This window comes from Anabas testudineus, chromosome 8 (assembly GCF_900324465.2).
Source record: "Anabas testudineus chromosome 8, fAnaTes1.2, whole genome shotgun sequence".
Classification (NCBI taxonomy): Eukaryota; Metazoa; Chordata; class Actinopteri; order Anabantiformes; family Anabantidae; genus Anabas; species Anabas testudineus.
In genome coordinates, this window is record NC_046617.1 from 14,217,746 (window position 1) to 14,239,021 (window position 21,276).

At 39.9% G+C, this 21,276-nt stretch overlaps 2 protein-coding genes across 5 annotated transcripts in view; one reads left to right on the forward strand and one right to left on the reverse strand.

Annotated features, from left to right (window-relative positions):
* Positions 1–16,431, reverse strand: part of si:ch73-374l24.1 (protein kinase C alpha type) — a 78,260-nt gene extending 61,829 nt beyond the window's left edge. For both annotated transcript variants that reach the window (XM_026350799.1, XM_026350790.1), the window contains exons 1-2: positions 16,128–16,431; positions 15,770–15,801 (exon numbers count right to left, since the gene is read on the reverse strand). In XM_026350799.1, the coding sequence (XP_026206584.1) occupies positions 15,770–15,801; positions 16,128–16,294 (199 nt within the window). In that variant the 5' untranslated portion in view covers positions 16,295–16,431. The remainder of the gene's footprint in view (positions 1–15,769; positions 15,802–16,127) is intronic.
* Positions 16,432–17,377: 946 nt separating this feature from the next.
* The window catches only part of cep112 (centrosomal protein 112), an 88,758-nt gene continuing 84,859 nt past the window's right edge, over positions 17,378–21,276 (forward strand). For 2 of the 3 annotated variants that reach the window (XM_026350759.1, XM_026350779.1), the window contains exons 1-4: positions 17,378–17,450; positions 17,869–17,986; positions 18,191–18,381; positions 18,552–18,712. In XM_026350759.1, the coding sequence (XP_026206544.1) occupies positions 17,887–17,986; positions 18,191–18,381; positions 18,552–18,712 (452 nt within the window). In that variant the 5' untranslated portion in view covers positions 17,378–17,450; positions 17,869–17,886. Of the gene's footprint in view, positions 17,451–17,472; positions 17,585–17,868; positions 17,987–18,190; positions 18,382–18,551; positions 18,713–21,276 lie in introns of those variants that run through there. The other variant, XM_026350769.1, reaches the window with a different exon arrangement.

The window sequence follows — 21,276 nt, forward strand, 5'->3', positions numbered from 1 at the left end:
GCTTTCTGCAAGATGGTTTCAATTAGCACCTGCTACCTCCCACACTACCCCATGCTTTCTTATTCTTTTTTCTCTGCCAACACTTTTATCTTTTACTTTTTAAAGCTCAGATTCAACAACTATAGTCTGACTTTTTCAGTCCTGCTACTAAGGATAGCAATGTCAACCAGGTCAGATTTTCCAATTGTTTGCATACCTATGCGTGAGTCATGTCATAATGTGATAAGAGCCACCTGTGCAAGCTACAGTCTATGTATCTGGTCAGCGCTCCTGCTCGCTTGTGCACTTAATAACTTTAATCTAATAATATCAGTGACACAAAAAAATGCACAAGTTGCCATATGAACCCAATTTACACATACAGCCGTCCCCATCTCTGAAAACATGACCAAAATGTGCTGTGAGATTTCTGTCTTTTTACAATCTAGGAAGGTTTAGTGAATGATTTAGGTGTTTGAATTTTGATTTTGATCATTTGCCCTTTTCATGAGCCAAAACTAAGAGTGGTACTGCAGTACTGCAATAAAAAGGTCATTGTAAAATAAACAAAATTAATTGTAAAGCTTTGGAAACAGGGCACAATTTTCTTCTTTTCTTTAAATGTAAAAGTATGAATTGGGACCAAAAACAGGGACAATAAAACCCTCTAGAGTTGTAGAACAAGTGGCCTTGATCCTCGCACCCTTCTCTTCATTTTAACTGCTCTCTACACTGGCGATTGTGTAGCTGGCCCATTGAATTTATATGTGGTTAACCTCATTTTGAGATACAATTACGCCCACCTCTCTCACTCCTCTCTGTGCCACTGTGTTTCTTACCAGCTCTCTCTGGCTCCACATGAAGAGCTGCTCTTACAGATGGGGGCCTAATTTTTCATTCAACAACTTCCACTGCCACAATGTTCCAGTGGGATCTGCTCTGTCCGTGCAGCCTGCCGGTTTCAAAGAGCTGTTGACACGGTCTGAACTGGCTTGTCAAGGCTACTGTGTCTGTCTGACATTCAATGTGCATTACAGAGTCTGCAAGGGTGTTGCAGTGATAATGTGCTTTTGTAATATCTGCTAGGTGGAATCAGACTACAGTGTGTGAAAGCTATAGCAGCCGTTCAGTAGGTGTGTATGTGTGTACAGTATGTGTGTAGGTGTTTGCCGTTCTGCTGTCTGTTGCCATGTGGGGTGTGGCTGATGTATGGCTTACTATTCCTGCTCTGCAGAGGGACATGTTAGTCTTTCTGCACCAGCAACAGCGACTGCAGAATCTGTTAATATTCACATAAATATGTCTGCAAGACATGCATACTTATTAAATGCATGAATTTAGACAAAACGAATGGGGTGTGAGCAGAGCTGAGGCAAATACTCAGTTAACTGACTGGTCGATCAACAAAATTGATCAGGTTTGTCTGTTGTAAACATTTAGAGGGTTAATCTTTCACTATTTATTATATTTGTAGGACAAGTAATTATTTAATTGCCCAATTCCCAATTAATATTGGGAAAATAACTGTTGTTGCCCTATATATATATATATATATATATGTGTGTTTATTCAGGTTGGTTATTTAGCATTGAAAAAGTACTATGGAGCTTATTTTTCATTTCCGTAATTTACCTGATGTTTAGATATATATCTTATCATATATAACTATGTGTTTGGGTACATTTTTCTGGCATCTTAGTAACATCGTATTGTACATAGTACTTGGTGTATTCATTTAATAAGGTAAACATAAAGCCCTAGAATACATAATGTAACTCCTTACTGTATATAGTCTATGTTGCAGACTCCACCACTCTGAAGAAATCAAATATTGATGCTTCAGAACAGTCAGTGCTTGTTTTTGTAACCTACTGTGTAATAATGACTGCACAGCATATACACATTTATCGAGTGTATACAGTAAACTGCACACCGATAACGAACACATGGTGTACATACAGTACAAACAGGAGAAGTTACAGTAAAGGCGGACTGGTCAACATGGTCAGCAGCTTCACTTCTCTTTGACCCATTTAGGAACCACCTCAGTATTACAAAACATAACAACTGAGGGCACTTCCTACTGCGTTAGTATTTCCTCCCTCAGGGTGGAAAACCAAACTAGCAGGGAGATGTGTCGGGCAACCCCCTTTCGCAAATCCATTAACTTTCCAAGTGCTGGTTAAAGACTAATGAAAAAATGGGACAGTCATTTGTGACTATACTGTGACAGTGACTGTGAGAGAAATCTAATTATATTCAAATTGAGTATTGGCTTTTTAAATCACTATTTCTATGTTTGAGTCAAATAATAGCCAAGTTTTTATTTTGGCCATATTCCTGTTTTCATAAAGTCGTTAAAATCCTCAAGATTTACACTCTAGCCACAATGCTGGCTTTCAGCTATAACAGTTGGTAAGAAACAATGCAGCCTCCTCAGGCCCACACACATCCTACTTTCACTTAAGGGCAGGGAAGATAACAGTATTCATAATAGTTTAATTCATTTAGTTATGAAGCCATATGCCTAATTGATAGATTTATGACTGGATTTCAGTCCAATCAATTTTCATTATGTTTACTGACATGTTCTTGTCTGTGGTGTAATATAATGTGGACACACTAGTTGAGAATGTCTGAGGGGATTCTCTGTCGTCCAGATCAGAGTCATCCCAAAGAGGCTGCTCAGTGGAAACTGGGGTTTAGGAACTTGAAGAAAGTCCAGTTCCGACTGAGTAGCAAACATATACATATATACATACATACATATATATTAGTGATGATACATGCAGATCTAGGGCTAAAATTCCTCCACTCCACCACACAGCGGGCCAAAAAAACATGTTAGCAAAGCGCTGATTCTCCCCTGTGGTGCCTGTTGCTATATTTGCCCTGAGCAAAGCAGGGAAGGTTAGGAAAGACGAGGAGGAGACACACAACCGTGGCACCTTCAATTAGATACTCTGAGACGACAGCCTCCGTCTCCTGTCCTCTCTCCATCCTCTCGTCTTTTCTCCCAGAAGAGAGCGTGAGGTGAAAACACTGCAGATGGCTGCATGCGCACTGATGTGTGTTCATCGTTGGTTCAGAGAGTTCATATTAACCAGCAGGCCGACTTTAAAGCAGCTCCTAGCACATTAACAACGCTGCATGTGTGTTTCTACTACAATCACTGAAACACATTCATTTCACTCAGGTGATCTTTAGATAATAGTGTGAGTGACTGCTTCAGCAATGATTCAGGTAATTTATACTGTTTAATAATTTATTATTACTTTCTAATTAAATTGACCACGATTTAATGCTGTAATAAGAAACAACATATCATAAATAAATACAAATATAAATACATAAACCAGAAGAGACTCTACTATGATGATTCTACAGTGCACAATTTTCTACTTTAGATTGTTCAGAGAGCTGTATCAAAAGGAATTATTGACTATTTCTTTATCTATAAACAAGTATTTTCTCCACTCTGTTTCACTACAGCCATTAAAACGTCCACATCCACTCAGTGTTTACTGTGACCACCCGTATTAGTAAGAAATTGCATATTTTATTTTGTTTACAGCGGGGAATCTGTTTCTGCTGGTACGTGTGGCGACAGATGGACAGTCAGGTAAAAAGGAAGCAAGGTGTGAAGATGACTAAGAGCTGCATGTGCTGCAGTCTCTTACTGGGTGACCCTCAAAACTGCACAGTGCACACACAGGCGTACACACATGCTCGCAGCACCACAGGAGCAGGAAGAAGGAATGCACGCTTCAAAAAACTGGCACACACATTTTCTAACCCTCTGCCTCTCTCTCACTCGCCCTGCCTCCCTGTCTCCTTGCATCTTTGTCCTTGCACCGAAATAGCAAAAATATGAGGCTGGGGAAAGTCCTGTGTGTCCATCGTAGCCACACAATCCCTGCTTTTCTCCTATAAAGTGCTTTTTAGCTACTACTTATCTGGAAACTGATCATTGGGTGATTTTATTCTATTGACTGATTAAAACAAGCATTCTAAACATATGACTTAGAACTGATGAAAATTTTATATCGTCGTCATTTTACTGGTTTTCTGACATTTAATGATTAAGAAAATAAAGGATCTGTAATGACAATAATCACTACTTAGCCATAAAAGATGAATAGCCAAGTAATGCAACTGTAATGACAGCAATCAGTGCAAGATCACTGAAGAAAACTTCTGTCCATCACAAATTGATTACTAGACATGCTTTCCTTCTAAAAAAAATCCATAATGTTTTGGCTTGGCATTCAAAATACAAGAAATGAACAACATTTCTTGCTTAATCAGTAATGAAGAATAGGTATGATGACATTATATTATGATTACTGATTTTCTTTCCACAGTGACCTTTCCCCGGACGGACAAAACAGATTATTGTAACCTTTTGTAAGAAGGTGAGCATGTGTATGAGACATATCTTCAAGACAAGTACCCCAAAAAACAACAACAAAAAAACACTCCTATCTAATTTCTAGCTTTTCGTCCTTGGACCCTCAAGTGTCGCACCTGAGGACACTCCAGCCTCACACACAACAAGAACAAAATTCTCCTGAGTGCACACTGTGCTCGCCTAATGTGGGTTGAGACTGATATCTCTGACTTTAACAATTCCTAAAATAGCCATGGATGTAATCACCACTGAATGTATTAAATGGATGGTAAGAAACCCAAAGGTGAACACTCCTCTTAACTCCCCTGGGGAGTCTTTCCTTCCCAAATACATACAATAGACACATTGCATGTAAATAGACAATTGACTTTAATGCATATGCATATTTTATGTTGTTACGGCATCAAACTGTTTGGGTAGAATAGAGGTACAGACCAAAGACTGGGCTAAATAAGAGATGCTGGAATATAGGTACGATGTATTGTTCTGACAGTCCCCCTTGAACAATATATAAATCACTGGTGCACAGTCTATTATGGACGAAGGCTTAACATAAAGCATTGTTGAGACAAAGCAGGGGCGACTCCACCGCACCTGCGCGTGCACGGGTCAAATAATCCACGGCAGAAATAACGGCAGATTGTTAGAGATGAGCGTAAACCCAACTGTGCAAAAAATAAACACAAAAACATACTGACACCATAGTGAGAAGAAAAGGTCATTTTGTAGCAGATGCTCCAACAGTGTGGTAGAAAGTTATCAGCATGTTGGTGAGCCTGAGCCCACTGCTTCTCTGCATCTCATCAAGTCTTTCCTCTTGGTTCCATTTTTGGAAAGCACAACGATTAAATTATTGTGCTGTGACTGCTCCTGTCGGTCTCTATCGGTGTTCGTGCACACAGCTCACATAAAGATGCAGCCACATGTGGGTTTTTTTAAGCATAGTATCACAAACATCCTTCTAGTATTTTCATCGTTCCATCTCCTCTATGATTTCTCCCTCTGAGCTTTCTCCAACTGCTCTTTTGCCTTTGTTTGATAAAACAGAGGCTATTAGAGAACAGCATGTGTCATCTTATTACGCTGTACTGTGCCTCAGCAAAAACACACAAGCAGCTCCCTGACAATTAACTACCCACTCTCAGCTGAGTAATGCTGCCAATCCTCCAAAAAGACCCCTTTTTAATGTCACCAGATGACATTGTGTTATGCAAGCAAAACATTGTGACATGATCTGCTCAGACAGTCTGTTTAAATGAAAATATTGCACTTGTGGTGGTCACGGCTGCACAGACGATGCAGCATGTCTTGAATTGGACATGGAACGGTCTCCTCCCAGTTTTCGTGCTTGAGGGTGCAATCACCAAGTGCCAGTGCACGAGTGCCATTGGTTTGGAATTTCATCACTTCATTCATATCTTGATTTTTATGGCCTAACAAGATTGCAAGCGTCTGATCCAGACAGGCTCAGAAATGCACCATCACAGCTATTGAGGCGCGCTTTATCTGTATAAATGGGAGCCGAGGGGGTGATGCCAAGCTCCCATGTTGAATCATCATTTAAGGATTATTTGGAAACAAGGGGTGTTTTGTGTCATGGATTTTTTTAAGGGAAGTGCTCGCCTGGGGTATAGCTGGCAGAAATTTGGCACATCACAGGCAGTGTGAGGGCCAATAACCGTTACCATGGTAACCCTGCCACACCATGCTGGCATATCTGGCAAGAGTTTACAGTAGCTACTGAGGATGGTGAAAAAGATATAGACAACTTGTGCTGTTGGATGAATTATGGTGTGATGGCGAAGGCAGGAGCACAGGTTTGGTTTGTTAGAAGTATCTTGATTCCACATAAACAGACATTTAGCAAGTGGCAAGGAATATTGTGTGGGTATACATCTGTGACCTGCAAGAAAACACCTCCAAAACTTTGTCACAGTGCAAAGACTAGAAATGTGAAACAAAACAGTGCTAGAACAGTGTCAGAAAGCATCACATTAAATTATGATCAGCTCAATTTACTATTGAAAATGACTAGATCTATATCTAAATCATGTTTGTAATAGTAAATCCCATCAGCCAAAGATGAATTCAGTCAGGTAGCCATTAGCCAAACACCATCACAAATCTTTTGTTGTGTATTTTATTTTTGTACAATAAAGTTGATATAACTGAGCCTCACTGTTTACTTTCACATTCAGCCAAATCAAGGCTGAATAATGCTAATGCAAACCGCTGTAAACACTTTCTGCTGCTACAGTTCCACTGGCTGATGATTACTCTGTTTCCTCTGATAAAATGCAGTCAGTGCTTCATACACAATATATTCTAAGGCAAAAAAGTTTTTTTTTATTTACTTATACTTTCTTTTTAAACATCCATTAGTTAAACAGAGTGACTTTTCTCTAGTGCAAATAATTTCCAGTAAGCAAAAAATAAACCTTTCTGTACCTTTCTGTTACCTCTTTAGTGAGGTAGGTTTTTATGGTGTTAGTTACCTCCTAGTGCTTAGTGAGGTCTTTTCATACGTAAAGTATGAACAGTGGCAAACAACTTTGAAATAGTACGTTTCTGTTGGTTTCTATATATTGGTTGTCACTGGTGCTTCTTTCAGTCGACTTTTATTGCAACTCGCTCCTCAAATAGCCGCCTGTGGTGCATTTCCAAGTCCTGGCAACTTCCTGTGCAGTTGGCTAGGGCAGTGCTGATTCGGGAGAACAGCGATGCCTTCACTCACTTGGTTAGTAAGACTTCCACACAAAGAGGGCACTCTTTTTGATCTGAGACAGACTCGCTGCAAATTTTTTATATCGCATCCAGACGGCAGCCTCATGTAATAGGCAAATTTCAACATTTCAAATCGAAATCATTTAGATTAATCATTCATCCTTATGTTTGGGTACACAGGTGTGTTTTATGGTACTTTACAGTACAGAACTAGTTCCTCCAAATGAGTCCTTCCATTCTCCTCACATCACTGTCATTCCTCCTAACTCCCAATCCTCTCTTCTCACATCATTGCCTGTTCACAGTGAGGAGTTTTAAATGAGAGCTCCTTGTCTAGAACCCAGACTGGCAGTCCCCTTATGTATTTAGTTGTTTAATCTATACAGTATACAGTACAGTATGCTGGAAATGATTTGTGTTCTTAAGTATTTGTACGTTTGTCCTTAATAGTAAAATCTGAGAATAGATTCTGTTGAAAGGGCAATGCCACACACAATTTTTAAAAGCAGAAAACACTGCACTCACTGCTGAATATTGTACGTTATTTTAATCAGCTGAATATACAATACTCGCTGCAAATGCATAAAATAACTACAAGTCTAAAGGGGTGTAATCAACAAGAGTGGCGCTGATTTGATAAGATAAAACACACATCAAAACTGCCCAGAGGAGCTGTTACCATGATAACAAAATGGAAATGGCACATTTTATGGCTGCAGTAGTGTTTAGTGAAGAGTGGAGAGAAAGGAAAGAGAGGCAGCGAGAAGGAGAGTTAAGGAGGGTTAGGGGGGCAATAGAGAGACACAACACTCAATAGTAAAAAGGGACGTTTTGAATGTGGAGTAGAAACAAGCATAGGCAGAATTACACATAATTATCGCAGCCAGCTTAGCTTCCACTCTTGGTATAATTAATGCCATTCAGCTGGGAGAGAGTTTAAAATTGTTGATATATTAAGGCACATTTTGGTGATTTCTCCACATTTTTACAAGTCTATTTTAATCAGTCCCAAGCAGATACTTGTTAGACTGATAACATTAAAGACATATTGGATGTGAAGTGGGACGTGAACTGAAAGGACCTCTGCAAGGTTTTGATGTCATCTAGTTAGAAATTACTTCAGATCACCAGACTTTTGATATGAAATCTTAGGGGTTTTTCACTTATTGCAAAGTTTATAATTCATTTTTTGAAGATATAGTTTGACTTGTTGGTCTTCATTATGCAAGCAATACAATCTAATTTGCCTTTAAATTAACCTTTATAATACAGTAGCATGTATTCAAGGCATGAAAATGCAGTGTCAGTCATGTTCGGGGAATCTATTTTTAGTATTTCTAGTGTTTCTTTCCACTGATGACTGATGAGAGAGTAAAGCTTATAAAAAGGAAGCTTCAATTCCTGGCATATGAGTTGACATAATAAAATAATAATAATAATAACCCACACTTTAAATTAATGGATTCTCTAACTCATGCAATTTGCTACAACTGCAGCTGAGTAAAGTAAGGCAGAATAACACCCACAGAATGCTAAGTTGGAGATTAATAGTTTTTTTTTTTTTTAAGAAATTAAGGCAAGAAGGCTATGTTTAGTAAAACAACCACAGACGGATTTAATGAATTAACATTTCCAAGCCATCTTCACACGAAAAGCAGAGTGGAAGAGGAGGACCCTTCAGATCTGAGCGGCGTCACTTGAGAGAAGCAGCGCTGCATCTCAGTCTGCCGTTGTGTAAGATGTTTATTGTTTGGGGCCCCCCATCGGGCGCTGCACAGCTCTCCTGCTCATGATCCAACACCCCCGTACTTCTGATGCTTGATTGGTTAATGAGGTCCACTGCTCCATTCCGAGTGGAGGACGTGATTGGCTGTACACCTACACTACCATTAGGGCTCAGAGATGGTCTCATTGGAGGCATGTGTCAGCCCTCGTCATGCTAACTGACACATACATGATGTCGCCCACGGGGGTAACAAATGTCCCAGAGAGTGGTGAGGCAGCCTACACCCAACGCCTTCATCCGTGCAGATAAAGATCTTGATGAGAAGTAAACAGTGACTGGGTTGGAAACGAGAGTAGGCAAATTGGCTGCATTTGCTATGCAAATATATTTCAAACACAACAAACCAGGCTGCTTACAGTTATGGAGATGTCACAATGGAAGCAAAGAGCAGACTTTAGAGAAGCCACGTGGAGACAACATGGAGATTATATATCAACTTATTGCATAATGAGCAGTTTACCGCAAACAGACAGCAAACATCTGCTCTTCTGAAATCTCCCTGAGCAAAATACTGGATCTGTTTGTTCACTACACTATGACTATTATTATCAGCATTTTAAAGACACAGTAAAATGAAAAATAGACTTTACATGTTCTACCCTCTCTGGCCTTGATGATTTGCTATTCACCCATAATACAGTGCAGAATATTTCACAGCATGGGAGATACATTTACATTTCACTGTTACTTTAAAGCAGCTCAAATCTGTATTTCTGTAATAAAAATGTGTCAAATTACCAAGTCAAAACAATGTGAGAAAGTGACATGAACCTACTATGACTAATGACTGGATCGGCTCTGCTCAGTTTTTAGGAGCTTGGTAATATAAAAAGATAAACAGTGAATACTGAGGATTATTTATGGGCCTTTCAGATACAAAGCGATTTTCAGTGCACTACTGTGTGTACACCAGAAGTAGCATAAGCAGCACGTAGAGTCTTGAGTGAACCTTGCACAAACTTGCATTTACTATGCTGGGCGCACATCACAGCTTGTGATCATTGGTGCACTAGAAGTGTTCTGAATACAAATAGTACAAAGAGAAGCCTACAGGAACACACTTGATAAGATAACTACTGTTCACAACTATGACATGACAAACTAATACGGTGGGCAAGATATCTTTGTTAATTAAAAAAAGTTACAGAAGCATTGTAACAGCGTAAACCCAGCTTCCATGAGGATAGGCATGTACGTTCTGCAGCACTGGAAGCGAGATTGTGTGTTTCAGCTGTGTTTATTTCTCTATAATCTGTACAAATACTTTCAGCTCAGTACTGAGCAGTGCGACAGTCGGCTGGGAAGAGTCAGACCTAGAATCTCAAGCATCCGGACAAATTACAGAGAGCCAAAATCTCCAGCGGCACATCTGGCAATTTGTCTGAGGTGGGTGATTTGCTTGGAGAGAAAATGTAATGTCACCAAAGTAGCGAACATTCTTTGAAGTAGTATCTACATCTTACATTTAGTCATTCAGCAGATGCTTTTATCCACAGAAACTTACAAGGGGACAGGGTACAGGCAGGGTAAGAGTAAGGAGGTCTTGCCTAAGGACCCCTGTTGGAGGTATGCCTATGCCTATACCTGGTGTAAAATTAGCTGAATGGCAAAATATTCTAATGCTTTGTATTACTGACAATTAACCCACTTATTTATTTATAGTTGTAAATGAAATGATTCAACTGGCTCCATAAAAACTGTATGTAAAATTAGCTTGATTATAGGCTCTGCAGTTTTATTTTTATGGACAGCATCATGATGCAGACAACTGGCGATTCCTACACCACCATTGCTTTCAATTACTGAGCGGGCATCTTCAGTGTGACAGACATCGAGCTGAGCCAGATGTGGCCATGGCCATTTGGGATATCCTGGTGGTTGAATATCTCTGAATAAGAGGTAGTAGAGACCAGAAACAAAACTTCAAACGGATCATAGTGTTATTTCACAACTTGATGTGCAAATAAGCAGCTGTTTGCTAATATCTGTATCCGCTTGAAAGTTGATGTCGGGCCTGTGCATCTGTTAGAAATGAAGTTATAAACTATTATTATCACACTCTGAGACACCATTGCTTAGATTTAACCTGGTCACAGTTTACACTCAGTCATCACTTAGACATAACATCCACCACTGCTTTCACTCTGCTCTCTTTCATCTGCTCTGAGTAGTCACACTGTTTGCTTTATCTTTGCCAAAACTCTGCAGCGAGGAGCCAGAATGTGTAAAAGGCCTCTTTAACTCCATCGTCCCTTTCACCCTCACACTTCCACCCATGCAACTGCAAATCCTCCTGGGTTTATTCAGTCTCGTACTTCTGTGTTCACCTTTGCCTTCATCGCAGAATCATCCCACCCTCTCCACATTGTTTTGTCTTTTTCCTCTTCCCACTTCCAACTGCCTTTCCCTCCATCTTTCGCCTTTGCTGTGTCCAGACCTAGTGCTCTCTTCTCAACTCTCCAGATGGCACAGTCATTTCCACAGACACTCAACTTCAAAGGCTGGGGAGGAGGGGGACACAAGAGGGAGAGCAGAGCAGAGCATCCATCCAACGCTGAAAAACACTCACTCTCACAACACTGAGATAATATAATGTTTGGAGAAAAGTTCAGTAAGCAGGCACACTGAAACATTACACCAGAAATAGTATTCCTGAGGAAATCAATAAGACAGACTTAGTTTTAATTATTTAAGTAGTTGGTGTTATATTTTGACATGATTCAATCTTTGTCCACATGTCACATTTTCCCAAAATGAAACCAAACTTGGATGTCTATCCATCCATCTGCTATGACTAAATGCAACATACAGCCTATTATTCATATCTGCATCATTTGATTTTAGCTAATAACTCTCTTTTTTTTTATGGAATTACACATAATTTCAAAAGCTTCTATTCTTCTGGCATTTCTAATTATTTTATTTGATGGGTGAAAATATGTTTATTTTAGTAAAAGGTATCTGAGCAGCAGCAGTATATTCATAATATAATAATACTTGTAGATACTTTTATTAATGCCCTAGGGGAAATTCTTTTGGACAGGCTGCCCCCTTAAGGCACCAAGGGTTTCGGGTTCACTGTCTTTTACAGGGACTCTCGACATTCAACCAGGAATTGGGGAACTGGGAGTCGAACCATCAACCCTGGGGTACAAGACTGCCTTATCAACTGATCAAAGGTCACCACTTCTTTTGAGTCTATTTTGCAACTAATCTTGTTCATGTCATATACAGTTATCTTTAAATGGTTTAATATTTGATTTTAAACATTACAATACTTACAGTAACTAAAACCTATACTTAAATTTTACCCTGAAATGCATGGGTAGTACAGACTTTACTGGTGTTCCTTTTTTATCACAATACATTTCATGGAAAAACAAGTACCAGTGAAATTGAGTGGGGAAAAAGACACTAGATGCACAGGAAGGCAGAAAGAGCAGGGAGGAGCGGTGACATCTAAGAAGAGTGTTTAATGCTTACTGTATGTGTACAGGATATACTTGAGATGTATCACTGTGGCAAACTCCACAATGGACTTCATTACAGCCAATGAGAGAAGGACACACTTCTCTGAAATATATTATTGTAAAAATATACTAATCAATGTGCATTACATTAGAAAGTTCTATTGAATTTAGGAATAAGAATATTAGTATATTGAGGTGAGTCACATCGTGTACAGTTCCTATGGTGACTGGAAATAAAGTAGTGTACTGTGAATGTACAGCAATCCCTGGTTATTCAGGAAGTAAATGTGAGGCTGCTGAACAAAAAGACATTATTAAGTGGTTCATTTATTGATACTTCTGTAACGCATGTCCTCATGAGGACTATTACATTTAACAAAAAGAAAACAACCTGTGAATTGCAGGGGCTTGCATGCACACAGAGAAACTTAATAAAGACCTTTCTTCTGCCATGGCACTACTTTGGCTGTTGTGTAGTGGGGGTGGGTTATCACAGGAGAATTACAAAGCTGCTATTTGGCTTTTCAGTGCACAGTGAGAAGCTCTAGGCAGCCCTTAATCTGCCCACACCTAAGAAACCATAAACTGATATCAGACTATGCTGGGAAATGGATAAAGATTACGATCACAAGAGCCACACTTGCTAATAACTTGGAAGTCAAATGTTCTGCCAGTGAGCTGTACCTCAGACAAGCAACACTTTCACCTTTAAACAGCACAGATATGATTATATCACAGTGTTTGCTAGTGTTGCAGAGGCAAGTATTCGACTTTGCATTCCTGCTTTAGAGAAGCAGCTTATGAATATGAATAGCAAGTTAGGCATGCATTCACTGAATGAAATGCATCTTTTGATTTAGAGTCATGCCCATCTATACCATGAAAAGATGGAGGCATCTAAAAAGTAATTCAAGAACATGCATCCAAGAACATGCATTAGTTCACTTTGATAATGCACTCATGGTCAAACTCCACTGACAAATAGTGCTGCAAATGGATAGTTTAGCACCTATATTCAAACGCCTAATCGAAATGAGTAATTCAAATGATATCGTATTTTTTCCAGTCATCTTTAGATCAGTGCAGCTGTTTCAGTGCTACAAACACCTAAGCCTGGGTAACAATGATATCCAATGCATCCCTCTTTAAAGGAATCAGTAACATCTTGATAAGGTGCACAGTACCTTGTTCTTTTTAATTGCACCAATGTTAGATTGCAACCACCAAAATGCACAGAGCTGCACACTGGGAATAGTTATTTATTATTACCACATGTGCACATACCATAATAGACACACAAATGGAATGTGACATATCTAACTTTGGTAAGAAACTCTATTTTTTAGTTATCTGTCCAATATTTGATTATTTATTATACATTTTACATCTTGTGTGCAAGAATGTTATGCTTGATATCTCATTCCTTGTATTTCCTTAATTGCATTCACATATGACCAGCACCACAGGACCACCAGTTCTCAAGTTTCCATTTGCTGTTTATCAATTAGTCGACTCGTGTCAGGCTCGATTCAATAGAATTTCCCCACATTGGCTGTTGCGGCCAAGTGAAACACGGCTACTGACCATGTTTACCTTGGATGGTTTTCAAAGTGAAACAATGGGTGACGTTGTCCAGCTGCCACACCTGCTAACGATCTGGTCACTAATTGCTCTGAGAGCAGCTGTTGCTGACGGTCTCTGTAGGTTTGCTGATAACAAAGCGACACATATAACGACGTCAGCGGTTTCCCTCCAAGACTACATTTAATCTGCTTGTCTCAAACCATAGTTTTTGAGGAGGGAAAGGTGCTGCTTCTCAGTTAACAGCCATGGCTCTTGGGCTGCTTTTGTGGTATGTTTTATTTATCTGATGAGATTCTGAGCACTTCAATGCTTTCAATTACTATCCCCTGAGACTTTAATTTGATGTTGTTGTTTTTTTTAACTGGCATCTCTTGTAGGGTTTCCTTGATCTGTTTTTTACTGTTTGATGGCAATGCAGGTTTTCCATCTCAAAAAGGTAATCACTTTTTTTTTTCTTACCATAGTAGACCTCAGAAATGTATCTTGTTTTACTGCAACTTGTAACTTTACAGGGTACATGAATGTCTATTCGCATGGGTCTGACTCGCGTAACCCAGCTAAAGAATATTCAAGCTACAACAATCCTTCAATTGATCAGCAGCCAGAATTGGTCCCACCTGAGGAAAAACTACCCTACATACCCACCCCTGAAGCAGAGAGACCTGTTAATGGTAAGCCAATAGAGTGGGACCCAGAAGACTTGAATACACCACTTGTCTTTCCTTTAAAGCCCATATACCAATGGAGGGATCCAGCAATGCCTCAGCCAGGCTCTATCCAACTTCAATCAACATCCCTTAATGCTGCATCTTCAAACGGTATCCTTGACTCTCTGAGTAGTGATGACTCTACTTATTATGCCAGTGCGACTGATTACTATGAGCCTGCCTCAATCTTCACCTCTCAGCCTGATTTGTGGCAGCCTGAACCAGCTGGCCGAGGATATGGTGGTGCTGACTTAAGTTCCGAGTCTCCAATTTGGGACTTTAAATCTGGGTACAGCGCAGATAGCGGCGGCTCCAATAGTAGTCTTGTCTTTGAGGAGGTCTTTCAGTTTCCCTCTGAATATACTGGGTCATCTCAACTTGATAATGGTGCCGACTCCAATACTGCAGGATACAGCCAAGTTAATTACATGAGCAAGGAATCCTTGACAGGATCTGCTTCGGTGCTAGATAAACTCTCATTCCCAAGTAATGCAGCTAGTGAGGAATCTCAGCCCGTTTATGAACCTGGGACGCAAAGCTCTTTCCAGTCCAGCTTCACTGACGGAGAGAACCTCAGCTTTGACCAAACGAGCTACGAGTCACATAGCCAGCCCTCATGGCTTCCACAAGAACCAGTCATCACCAACCAAAAAGAGGTTTCCCAGACTGAGGATAAACAAGATCAAAATTATGCTATTGAATCCAGACATGGCTACTATCAAGGCAGGTATCTCCCCATGGGTATTGATGGCTCTAAGTAACAGGCAAATGCTGTAATGTTTCAAAGTAAATGCCATGCAATTATTAACCTAACCTATTTTTGCTTGCAGAATGATACGACTTGGAAAATTCAGAATAAAACTTAAAGGAAATCTTTGCAGTGCATGTGTCGGATTCTTTAAAAGCGAAACCTAGAACAGTATTTTCTCATGGAGGTAGAATGAATGGCACTGGACTACTTAAACAAGGCAAATGGCTCAATTCTGCTTTCCATGTAGAGGAAAAGAAGGAGTCTTAATTGATACCAGAGATGTGCTGAGCTCTGAGCCAAACAGGGTTGGGTTAGGGGCACACTGACGGAGTACACCAACACAAAAAAGTAGTTTACCTTGGCACTGAAATCCTTGTTTTCCAAACCCCCTGTAACAAAATGCATACATGTTAAATGGGTTTTATTCTGCCACAGCACTGTATAAAATCTAAACATTTCGTTGATGCTTCAACATCTGTTAAACTTTTTAAACTAGTGGCTTAAGGTCTGACAACATTAAAATGTACTGGTTGAGCTATGGACAGTCTAATACAATGTGTTTGACACCTAACAGATTTACAAATGTCTAGCATTTAATTTAAACATCAAATTTACTACAGAAGCATTTATGTGGGAGTTGGGGGGGAAAAAACCCTAATCAAAACTGGAAAGTGTGAGATACTGCTCAGACAGGTAAGAATTAAGTGATGCTTACCATATGAAGTCTGTACAGTGGCTGCAGAACGTCGGCTGCTTGAAAAACCTCGCAGTAAACTTGTGGTTTTTCACTTCGTGCACATTTTTCTGCCGCAAAGCACCTTTGCGGGCGAATCGGTTCCCAACCCCAGCCGAGTCATTATAGTGCAAAAGATGGTCAGCCATAATAAGAAAACAAAACAAAACAAAAAAAACAACACACAGCCGCAACTTGGTGCTGTCCCGGCCGATCTCGGCGAGGTGCTGGTCTCTTCACAGGTCTTGACAAGTGCTGCTGGAGAGCTCTCTGAGCAGCCCGCACGTCTCCCCTCTGCCTCGACCGGTGCTGAGCGCTTCTTTTTCATTCAAAGTGACGTTAGCGGAGTCCGCCTTCGGGTACTGTGGGAATATTTCATTTCACCGCGCAACTAGCGACACGAAGCGATACGTTACAATTTGTTTTTTTTCGGGCACCAAGACACATAAGACACACCTACTGATGTCCCCTATGTGTAGACTACTAGTTTGGGGTATTTTGTTTCCAAAAATTAGTTTTCTTGTTGACTTTTTCATGATTTAAAGTGAAAAATAGACGTAATCTATTGATGCACAAGCATGCACATGCAAGTGGCAAGGGAGGCAAAGCCATGTAATTACATTTAAAATATGTTCAGGCCTACATGCACAAAGGTCTGCTGTTTGCATGTTGTGTAAGCGTCTTCCTCAATATTTTTCTTTGCACTTATAAAAACGCATTTCCATTCGGGTGCAGTTGAAAACAAATTTTGCAATTATATTTTCATCATCTTTTACTTAACAGGAGGTTATAAGCAGTGGCCCTTTGCTGTTGCAATTAGATGAGGAATAAAACTCAGAAGGAAGATACGAGGAGCACTTGAAGGTGGCATGTCTCTCCACCTGTTCCTGTCAAACGGAAGGTGCTGTGCGCCATCATGTGGACTCTTGATTAAGCTGATAATCTGAAATAACACGACAGAAACTCCTCACTATATGAGGTATTAGACATTATTTACATTTAAAGTGACGCTTACTGTAAATTAAAGTAATTTTACATTAAACTGATGTTTTTTTAAATTAACAATAATTGAAAGAAGCGAACAAAATTAGCATGTATTTCGCCTTAAAACAACATGGGAAGAGGAAACTAAAATTAAAGTAACTAGAAAAATAAATTAGATTTTACACACGCTTCTACCGGACAGTCGGAAAAAGGTGTTTCTATGGCAACGGGCAGACGCTGCGTCGCCACGGAAACCGGATGTGGCGTAAATGAGGACGCTAAAGTTTTGAACCATTTTGAGCGGCGGAATCAGTGCTCAAGGTAAATCTTTTTACTACATATTGTTTTATTTTAAAAACGTGCCCTTTTAGCGCGCTTTTGTTCTGTCTATGATAGCCTGTAAGATACATTAGTTGACCTGGAACGTTAGAACGACATGTTTTAGCTCGACTAAGGTTAGCCGGTTGCTACATGTTTGCTAATGTTTACGCTAGTGTCGGTTCCTCGATCATTACATATCTAACGGTAGCTAGTGTGTTAACATTACCGAATATAGTTTTTAGATAACTAGTTGTCATGACATGCTCTAAGGTTACCAGTATTAGCTACGCGACACGATGCTGCCCTGTTTGATCTAGCAATTATCATTAACACTTTAACACGTACACTTTTCGCTAGCTAAGGTTCTTGTGAGTGTTTAACCTATTGTTTCTTAATGTTGGCCGGTATATCTATTTAGTCATTCCTCCAGGACACCATGAGCAGACATGAGGACTCATGGGAGAGGCTGGACATCGAGTTTGACCATTTTCTGCTGGACATGAAGCCATATGTCCTCAAACACCCTGACAAGACAGGTGAGAGTTCATGTTAACTCTGTTCGCTGAATTAAGAAAAGTTAAAATCTAATGTGACGAACGGCATCCTTGCCAGCAGCCTCAGTTTTTGCTGTTTCTAGAACATGTATTGAATAAACATCTATAGCAAACAACAGCGTAATCAATTTGTATTTGATATGGCAAACATAACCCCCGTTGTGTCACTGTCTTCAATGTTGTCAGAACGCCAGCGATGTGCCATGTGGATAAAGAAGCTGTGCGACCCAGCAGCCTGTGGTTCAGGTTGGACAGGTCGTAAGAACCGCAACATATATGCCCGTTTGCTCCTTCACATGCTGAAAAAAGGGGTTCTGGAGCTGCCTTTTACCAGCAAACCAGAGCCTGGCAGCCTTAAAACACTCCCTGCCTACATGGTAAGAGTCATTGCTTCCTCAAGTTCTATTTATTGCTGTTTTGTCATTTGGTAGTGGCACAACATTGGTACTTTTAAATGTAATATAAGGAGCTTCAAACTGCTGGTGTCACTCACTCACCCATCTGCCTTACCCACTACCATTACATGCCTCTCAATTTTAATTTCTAGTCAATCTACTTTGATGAACCACTGAGTGGTCGGTTTGTGGAGCACAAAAACGCCGACCTGCCTGACTGGGTTACAGGAGAGCTTGGTGGCCATCCTGACAACAGTTTGACCATCGGTCTGCTAAAGGACAGAACTAGTACGCAAATTGCAGCTCATCACAGGTAATTTTTCATCTTGCTTTAAAGGTAAGATATCTGGGTCTGTACTGTGGGCTGTCAGTTGGTGGTCAAATTACACAAGGCCATATTTTTCACATTAACCCTCCTGTTAATCTTTAATCTGACCATTTAACTATTTGTTGGAGAAATTTCTATTTAAATTTTTCATTTTTAGTTGTAGTCTATAGCTTTCTAACATTCAGCAGGTTGTTGGATGTCATTTTGCAAGTCACTGCTGTATGACACCTGCTCACAATGAACTTTGCGTAGCACTGACAATTACTATCACTCCACCTGGGAGTTCCCTCTGGGCAACTGTGACAGGGAAACTATCCACCATCCTTAGCTGTAGAATCCCTACATCTGGAAACTTCACCAAAGCTCCCTACTCCCAGTTAAATATAGAAACCCACTATTAGTTTCTTTAACTATCACCAAAAAAAAATGCAATTTTAAACTGGAAATCTAAAAGCTTATTAAATATCAGTCACTGGACAAATCTTCTTATAGAACACATAACAATAGAGAAAATAACAGCCAATATATCTGCTTTTAATAAAATGGAATGTAACCTTTTCCTAAATTACTTTGGTTTAAATGAGATGTCTGGAGCTGAAGCTACGTGCTTCACACGCTTACATACATATACAGTGGCAAGAAAAAGTATGGGCACCCTTTGGGATTACGTGGAGTTTTGCATGAAATGTGCTCCGATCTTTATCTAACTCAAAATAATACAAAAACACAGTCTGCTTAAAATAATAGTACACAAACATTATATGTTTTCATGTTTTTATTGAACATAACATAAACATTCACAGTGCAGGGTGGAAAAAGTATGTGAACCCCTAGCCTAATGATTTCTCCAAGAGCTAATTGGAGCCTTGCATGAAGCTGGAAAGGGTTACAAAAGTATCTCCAAAAGCCTTGATGTTGATGTGTCCATGGTAAGACAGACTGTCTACAAATGGAGAAAGTTCAGCACTGTTGCTACACTCCCTAGGCGTAGTCGTCCTGTAAAGATGACTTTAAGAGCACAGTGCAGAATGCTGAATGAGGTAAAGAATAACCCTAGAGTGTCTGCTAAAGACATACAGAAATCTCTGGCACATGCTAACATTTTTGTTGATACATCTACAATAAGGAAAACAACAACAACAACAAGAATGGAGTACACATTTGAAGTTTGCAAAAGAGCACCTGTGTGATGAAGCCAAAATTGAGTTGTTTGGAAAAAACACACAACACTATGTGTGGAGAAAAAAAAGGCACAGCACACCAACATCAAAACCTCATCCCCATTATAAAACATGGCGGAGGGAGCATCATGGTTTGGGGCTGCTTTGCTGCCTCAGGGCCTGGACAGATTGTTGTCATTGATGGAAAAATGAATTCCAAGACAGTTTCCAATGTGTTTTTCAAGACATTTTGCAGGAAAACGTAACACCATCTGTCCACCAACTGAAGCTCCACAGAGGATGGGTGATGCAACAGGACAGAATAGCTAAAAGAATATCTTCAACAGAAAAAAATACCCCTGCTTGAGTGGCCCAGTCAGAGTCCTGACCGCAACCCATTTCAAATGCTGTGGCATGACCTTAAGGGAGCCATTCACACCAGACATCCCAAGAATATTGCTACACTGAAAGTTTCGTGAAGAGAAATGGTCCAAAATTACTCCAGGTCGTTGTGCAGGTCTGATCTGCAACTACAGGAAACGTTTGGTTGAAGTTATTGCTGCCAAAGAAGGGTCAACCAGTTAGTAAGTACCAGTAAGTCCAAAGGTTCATATATTTTCCACCCTTCACTGTGAATGTTAACATGTTATGTTCAATAAAAACATGAAAACATATGTTTGTGTACTATTATTTTAAGCAGACTGTGTTTTTGTATTGTTGTGAGTTAGATGAGTGCATTTTATGACCAATTCATGCAAAACTCCACGTAATCCCAAAGGGTGCCCATAGTTTTTCTTGCCACTGTATGTGTAGGTGTGTGTGTATGTTGTTGTTGTTATGACGAATAGTATTTTCACTTTTTATTTTGTTATATATTATTTTCTTCTAACCTGATATTCTTTTTTCAATATCTGCCTATGGGCACCCAGTACCCCAATGTAAAAACACACCCACTGTGCATACTTCATATATGTCCTGTCTTTTTCTCTGATGTCTTCTGTTGTCAGTAAAACAAAAACTCTGCACATGTGCTTGGAGGACTTGTAGCCGTTTCCTCCTTACAAAACAGCTTCAACTTTAGGATGTTAGTTGGCACAAACTGCCTACTACAGATTTTTCTACAGCATTTCTATTGGATCAACATCAGGGCTTAGCCTCGACCATCCCAAAACATTAAAGTTCTTCTGCTTCTGCTGTTTCACTGCATGACACACTTTCTACAGTTCACAGATGGATACCATGACATTTTACTGCTGAATGGTAAATGGTAAATGGTCCGCACTTATATAGCGCTTTTCTACCTAGCTGGTACTCAAAGCGCTTTACACTGCATCTCATTCACCCATTCACACACACAAGCACACCCCTTCCACAACCGATGGCAGAGCT